At 34.0% G+C, this 7,786-nt stretch overlaps 1 protein-coding gene across 1 annotated transcript; it reads left to right on the top strand.

Annotated features, from left to right (window-relative positions):
• The first annotated feature begins 5,043 nt into the window (after window positions 1–5,043).
• Window positions 5,044–7,319, top strand: LOC111899027 (mitochondrial intermembrane space import and assembly protein 40 homolog). The gene is made up of 2 exons (XM_023894908.3): window positions 5,044–5,183; window positions 6,488–7,319. The coding sequence occupies exon 2, from the start codon at window positions 6,512–6,514 to the stop codon at window positions 6,980–6,982; it is 471 nt and encodes a 156-aa protein (XP_023750676.1). The 5' UTR covers window positions 5,044–5,183; window positions 6,488–6,511; the 3' UTR covers window positions 6,983–7,319.
• The last annotated feature ends 467 nt before the right edge of the window (window positions 7,320–7,786 follow it).

The raw sequence follows: 7,786 nt of genomic DNA on the forward strand, positions 1-7,786 counted from the left end.
GGACGTAATCACATATTTTATTAATATTAAACAAATTTAACTTCCTTAATCTATTACATTTGTTTATTTCTACTATTTCTAATAACGGTTGATGATGTTTTTTCTTTAATTGTCACAGTTATGGGAGGTCGTTGACGACTTCGTTTCTTACGAAAGAAGCAACTAAGAAAGAAAGAGAGGGAGAATGGCCGACTTATTTAGTTGCTTTAGGAATTCGTCTTTTGAGAAATGAAAAATCAAGATCAATTAGAGTATAATACCATGTTAGATTTTGTAATTGATTGAGGTTTCTTGTTGACTAACGGTGTAATATGTACACAATAGTAATCATATTTATGGAAATTGGCAACCTATCGAATAATACTACTATGATTAATAAGAAGAAACTTGTGTACTACAAAACAAACTTGTGTATCAAGGAAAATTGTATATAAACGATATATCTAATAATTTCTGTATTTAATTAATCCTATACTTTTAGATAAATTTGTAAAATGGATTTGAGTAAACTACAAAACAAACTTGTGAATCAAGTCTTGTTTTTTCTTTTGTGATTCTAACTTGGACTGTCCTTGACAAAAAAAAAATATGTTATTTATTTATCCTATGGGTTTGACGCCATCTATTTTGGATCGTTAAAACCATGTGAAATCACTATTTGACTTTTGTTATTATATGTAAGTGTTATTTTTTGTATACAAGAAAAATAAATACCCACCCACCTATCCTTTCCTTTCCTATGTCTTTTTTTCCCATTGTTTTCATCCTATATACCTTCATCCATTCCACTACTAAACATAAACCTTTTAAAAACCTATAACTTAAAAGAAAGAGATTTTCATCCGTTTCACGGGAGAGTTGACCGAGAATGAGAAGGGGCCAAAAGCTATGGCAATAGGAGATACAACGAGGGCTCGAAGGGTGGTGGAAGGTCCATGTGTTTTTCGTATGCGGATGGAGGAGGGAGGAAGTTGGTGTTATATTACAAACTTGATAGATAAACAATGGGCGTGTTCGAAAAACTAGTTGGTAGCGGGTAGCTTGTAGTTTGTAGCGTTTTGTTAAACGCTACATGAAGTAACTTTTGGATTTGTAGTGTTTTGATTAAACTAAACGCTAGAAGCTTGTAGTGTCAAACGAGACTTTTTGTTTTAAACGGAGCGTTTTGTTAAACGCTAGAAGCGAGAAGCTCCCAAACGCTCTGTGCCGAACACGCTCAATATGATGATCAATATTGTGAACTAATTTTTACTTGTCAGTAAAATCCAAAGTAAACGAAGTGACAAATGATATTGAGAATTATATGTTTATTGGTCACAAATAATAATTTCAATTATTATTATTTGTTTGCCAAGTTTCATCCATAAATCTGTTTGATCCTTTGCGTTCATGTTTAATTTATAGAAGTATATTGTCCTATTGTTAGGTGAATTAAAAGATAATGCATAAATTAAAAACCAACCTGAAGATTGCAAATTTTGTCTGGTAACAACACAAAATTACTATTGTACTTAAATGTTTTTACACGCTCCAATGGATGTAAGTTAAATCGTAGTGTTGGAAATAATGTCTACAATTACAACAGTTGGTAACGTTACTATTAATAGCATGATCATTTTGATTTACACACAAAGACAATTTAAGTAATAACTGAAAAAACAGAATATTAGTGATCTAGTTTGTAACTTATTTGTATTTTAAAAAATTAATAGAAACTTATAGAACCTAAAAGGGTTAAAAAGTGTAAAGATTTAAAAGTCAAATCTTAGAGATATCTACTTAATGACCAATAAGGATTCTAGACCCTCCCTTGTGGTGCCCAAACTGGAATTCAAAATGATTATCAACTGTGACAACCCGATATTTCAAATCTATGTAATGACCTAAAAAGTCAAGTATTATAACCACTTTTGATATAATGAAACTAACTTCGAAAATAAAAAGTCCAAAAAGTCTCTAAATAATTACCTACAATGTTTGATGTCATTAAGCCGTGATCATACGTAAAAAGAACGCTCAAATCTGACTTCGTATGATGAAGTTATGATTTTTCCAAGTTCGACTTAGCGACAGACAACTAAAAACTCGAAACGGAGATCGAACGACTTTTGGCCGGAATGACCTAAACGAGAATCGAAGGTCTCGACAATGGTATTTCAACGGTAAAAAGTCTGGCAAAATCAGACGTCAGATAAAGAAGTTATGAATTTCTAACAAATTTTTCTTACCGCGATCTTTTAAAAACAAAAAATAAAAATAACTTCAAAATTTGCCGATGTAATCTAAATGAAAGTTGTAGAGCGTAGTCTCACCTTCGCGTGGATATAAAGAACGTCAAAAACGGAGTTCGTATGAAGAAGATATAAATTATTGAAGTTTATTAAATAATTAATATATAAATTTTATTAATAAACCTTGGTATTATCCGAAGGAGGAGTCATCAGATCGGGCCGAGTTACACCCAACGTACTCGAGGCCTAGGCCTCGGATCGTCCACGTCGCGCCCTATGCGAAGCTAGGCCGTCCCATCCAAACTCCGAGGCAGTCGAGGATCCGGTCACGCGTGACGCACGAGTACGCCCAGCGTACCGAGGCGGTTCCCAGCCCCTATAAAAGGGATGCGAGGGTTCCGAAGAAAGGGCTCAATTTCTCCCAACTTTCTTACGTTCTTGCCTCGTTTTCCTTGCCCGTGCTAACCCGAAGCCCCGGTCACCTTGCTCAAGTCCCGAAGGTCGTTTGTGCTCCTGAGATTCCCGAGAATCCTGAGAAAATCCGCTTTCTCGAGTCGAAGTTCTGCTCGGTTTTCATCTCGCCTTTTTTCGATCTTTCAAGTGAGTTCATACCCCTTAATTAACCTTTTAAATGTTCTATAAATGTTTTTATATGTTTTCAAGGGGGGGGGGGGGGGGGGGGGGGAATACAAGTAAAACACACGATTATTATCGTGTGTTATATAAAGTTTCATTATACACTTTTTATCAATAGAATCATATGTGATTTATAACCTTTATAGGAAAACTTTCGTATGCAAATTGCAAAATATATCACGATAACATTATATCTTTTGAAATGAAAAATGTTGTTATATATGTATAAATCAAACACTCTGCTTAGACTACATGTATATGTGTCCAACTTAGACACTATAAAAATTTATACTTTCATAACAAGTGATTCATTTTCTAGGGATTTTTAAACAAACGAGACACGCTTTTAGAAAACTATAATAGGTATAGTTTTACGATAACATTACTAAATTTTACATACTAGAAACACTATTTTCAAGAAGTCACTTTCACATACAAGAACAAACGAACATTTTAACACGTAAATCTGTTTTTATACTAAGTTTTGTGAGACATTAACTTCACGTACGTTCGAGTACACATTTCAAGTCCTGTATTATATACCAGAATCCCTTGGAGGGGGAGCCTGGTGTTTGTGTATAGATCTATACGGGCTTGACAACCACACGCCCTGACTGTTAGCTACAATACACCATTTGGGGTGACAAACGTCAAAACATTCCAACGCCTGAAGAACGTTGTGTATAGGCAATCCGAGTCAATAGCATCGTTATAAAACTCACATGGGGTATTAAAAATACATTGATTTACGGGGTTTTCCAGACGTATTGGAAATTTTATACGTACACACATTTTCTAGAAACAAACATTGGTCTTGATAGAAGGCTACATTTATGCTAGTAGAAAATATGGGATTTTCTAGGAACAAACAAACAAAAACAAAACATTTCATTTCATACAAACATTTTCATTTAATACTTATGAAACTCACCAGCTTAAATACTAATCTACTCTTTCAAAACTACTTGTATGTCCCAGGGATTCAGTAATTACAGGTAACAAACAGCTTTTGAAGAAGGGACGTTGCGGCGCCAGTTTAAATTCATATTTTGGCATCATATTGTAATTGGTTTTGAACATGTACCTTTTAACGATGTAAACTTTCAATTATATATATGATGGTTGTATTGCTTTCTTTATTATGTATTCATTTGTTACGCTACCACATGAAGTCATCCGCCCCCGAACGTTTCCGCCGTTCCGGTTTGGGGATGTGACATCAACCCTACATTCCGCTTCCCTCTCCTATTCTCTAAAATCCCGATCTACCTTTCGTCACGACACAACCCTTCTCGAGTTCACGACGTGTCTGATGATGAGAATACTTATTCGATTAGGATTTTTGGTGTTCAAGTGTGTTTATCAGCAAGGGATCTATCAAGTAATCATTTTGTTGCTCGTTGGGTGTGACTACGAAAGAGAAATCTACTTTGCATTCTATACATCCGCTCTGCTGGCTAAAACAAGTAAATCAAAGGATGCAAGTTTATGTGATCTTTAAAACCCTATGTATTATTTAATTACATTAGATCTGGTTTAACTTTTGAAGAGATTTAGTTGCTCTATGAACCATACATAAGGTAAGGGGTAAATAGGACCTACATAATAGAAAAAATACAATTGATATAACAAGAAGAGCATAAAGGTAATTTTATATTAGTTTAACAACAAAGTTGTAATGATGTTCCTTAGATATTTGACAAATGAATATTTCAGGTAGGGATGAGCAAAAGAACCGACCCGGCTGGACCCAACCCGGAACGGACCCGAACCGAAAACCGAAGTCGGCCGAAATTAAGAACCGAACCGGACCGTCGGTTCTATCGGTTGTTATCGTGTCTTCAATGTTGGAACCGATCATCGAGAAATAGCAACATATGGTTCCGGTTTTTGCCGATTCTACCGATTTTTGTCGGTTCTACTGGACCCGGTTCGTTCCAAAAATCCACAAGAATATTGTCCCAGTCCCGGCCCGACCGGTTCCATCGAGTTCAGGTTCCGGTACCAGTTTCGGCCGGTTCCCCGGTCCAAATGCTCATCCCTAATTTCAGAGTTACACTAAAAACATGGAGTTGATTTAAAAAATCGTATAACCATAAGGACCAAATTTGTAATTTACTCAAAAGATTAAATACAAAACGTATATATAAAACTTTTCTCTACGTATTATGAAAAACGTATAACCACAAATCCCTAAATCCCTAAAACCCTTCCTCCCTGCACAATCCCAAATTCCCCAGCTTTTTTGGTATTATTTTCTCCGAGGTTCGGATTTTCTCATCGATACAACTTCCAAAATCCGCCGTCAAGAAACAGGTATTTCTTCTTCCCTCTGTCGCTCTCGATCTTTCTGGGTTTCGATCACTGATCCCTTCGCTGCTCGGAAAGAAAATAAGAAAAGAAAACTAGTTATGTTTTTTTATGTCCAACGGAATACCTGTGAAATTGATTTAGATCTTGTTTCCAAAAAGTTGTAAATCAATATACATGCTAGATCCGAATGCAATATAACTGTTAGATTATATTTGGTAAGAACTTAAAAAGATTAGTTACAAATCATGAAAACGATAGAGTTGACTAAATTTTTTTATGTGTTTTTGAGATATCTACAAACACAACTTAAACAAAACAGTTTACCAAGTTACAGAACTTGTGTATTCGTATATTAGACTAATAAAGTAAGAGATTTCTTTTGTCTTTTGCATCAACAAAGTCATCTTTAATTCACACAATGTAGAACATAAACAGCGGATTGCAGTGTTATATTTTGAAATGGGCTTAGATATGCTTTAAAATCAAAGATTTGAAAGATTTTAATCCATATAAGGAGGACTTTTGCTTTTTTAGTGGATCAAACTTCAAAACCCACAATTGTTTTTTTTTTCTTCAGAAAAATGATACTGTTGTTTGACTTCTATTAGCTATCTAGTTGGACTTTGAACAACCATTTGAATCTTTTCATATCACGCATGCTTACAAGGAAGTGGTGACAAGTGATATGGACCTTAGGCATGTTTCTATTATCTTCCCATAAAGGCCATGTTTGGCACATTAGCTGAAAAGCTAGTTGGTAGCTGATAAACTAGCTTATGAATTAATAGTATTCGGTAAAAAGTAGATTATAAGCTAGATTGTATTGTAAAATGACTTAAATGGACATATATATATATATATATATATATATATATATATATATATATATATATATATATATATATATATATATATATATATATATATATATATAAGAAAAAAGAATAGATATAATTAAGGGCATATTTGGAATATTTTGAAAAAGTGTCATAAGATTATCAAAAGCCATCTCAAAGTAGTTTCTCAAAAGCTAGTTCATAAGCTAAATTAAGCTATTTTTGTGGTTTTAAATTACAATAAGCTATCTTATTTTTACCAAACGGGGCTTAATAATATTTAAAAATATTATTGAGAAAATAAATACACAATTGTGGAAATGGAAGTAAAAAATAAATGAAGGTAAATTTGTAAGAAGTTAGGAATTTTAAAAGGGAAATCTCATTCCCCTTTGTTAGGTCGTTCCTTCTGTATTAAGTAAAAAAGAAACACCCTAATATAGTTTACCAAGACATATCTCTAATTTTCAGTTTTTTTCTCTACGCTAATACAAAATGGGCCAAGATCAAAGCAAGTCCATTGAGTCCCCCGAACCCAATCCAAAAAGGGAGGAATCAGAACCGGAATCAGGATCGGAATCGGAATCATCTTCTCCCCCTTCAATGGAATCATTACTTGCGGAAGCCGCGGCATTTGGGAATGAGGATGAAAGTTTGTCTATGGAAGCCAAAGCTCAAAAAGCACTAGAATGCCCTTGTATTCAAAACCTTAGGAGTGGGCCATGTGGGTCCCAGTTTTCGGATGCCTTTTTATGTTTTTTGAAGAGCACGGCTGAAGAGAAAGGGTCGGATTGTGTGATTCCCTTTGTGGCATTACAAAGGTGTATTAAGACCAATCCGAATGCGTTTCCAAAAGACGTATTGGAAAATGATGAGGTGGAGAAAGAGAAGAAACCAGTGGAAGATTATAAAATTATTCCTCCGAGATGGTCGATGGAACCATCAAGGCCAAAAAATAAGCTTTAGTATGATGGAATTGGGAAAGGAACGGAATGGTTGATTCCATTCTTTGTTTTGCAGAATGGAATGGGTTATTCCATTGGAATAAAAAAGCTGTTGTTTGTTTTGGATGATGGAATGGAAAACGACCATTCTTGAAGGAATTTTATTCCTGTACCTTTTTTTTTTTTTTTTTTTTTTTCATGCAGATGGAATCTGATGAGAAGTTGTAATTTAACTCGTATTGTTATTTATGATTTACGACTCAAATGTTCAAAAAGGAAATATATGATTCTAGTTAAATTGTAATTTTTTTTTGACTCTGTCATCGCCATAAAGTAAACATGATTTGATATGTTTTTTAGTGATTATAGCAACATAATTTCTTATTGGTTCTTTTTAAATCTTTTGACTTTAGTTTTAAATTTTGTGGGTGGACTCATTTATCACGACTATCATAATAAATGAACTGATACAAATTTATTTTTCTTGCTTTAGTTTCTTAAAAACGAAATAATATGAATATGTATGGATTCTTTGTAGCTGGGGTAGTGTTTTCATTTGTATTGATAGTGAAAATGTAATATTTTAATGTTTAGAATAAGACGATTAGGTGCAATAAGATGGGTGTATGAGATTGTGCTTGGATGTGTTTTTTATTCTATTAAGTTCTAGTAATTGGATAATCATTGGTGAGTATTTGATGAATTTTGATTTTATTTTTCTTAAATAAAATGTGTTAACTAATAAAAGGTCATGCTCTTCCTCTTCCTCCCATCGCCTCATCCTACTTCACATCAAGACACTGCAATACCCCTCTATGATATTTAG

The sequence above is a fragment of the Lactuca sativa genome, chromosome 9 (assembly GCF_002870075.4).
Source record: "Lactuca sativa cultivar Salinas chromosome 9, Lsat_Salinas_v11, whole genome shotgun sequence".
Lineage (NCBI taxonomy): Eukaryota > Viridiplantae > Streptophyta > Magnoliopsida > Asterales > Asteraceae > Lactuca > Lactuca sativa.

Coding starts and splice junctions, on each gene's coding strand:
- LOC111899027 (XM_023894908.3), top strand. CDS start 6,512: ATGGGCCAAGATCAAAGCAAGTCCATTGAGTCCCCCGAACCCAATCCA.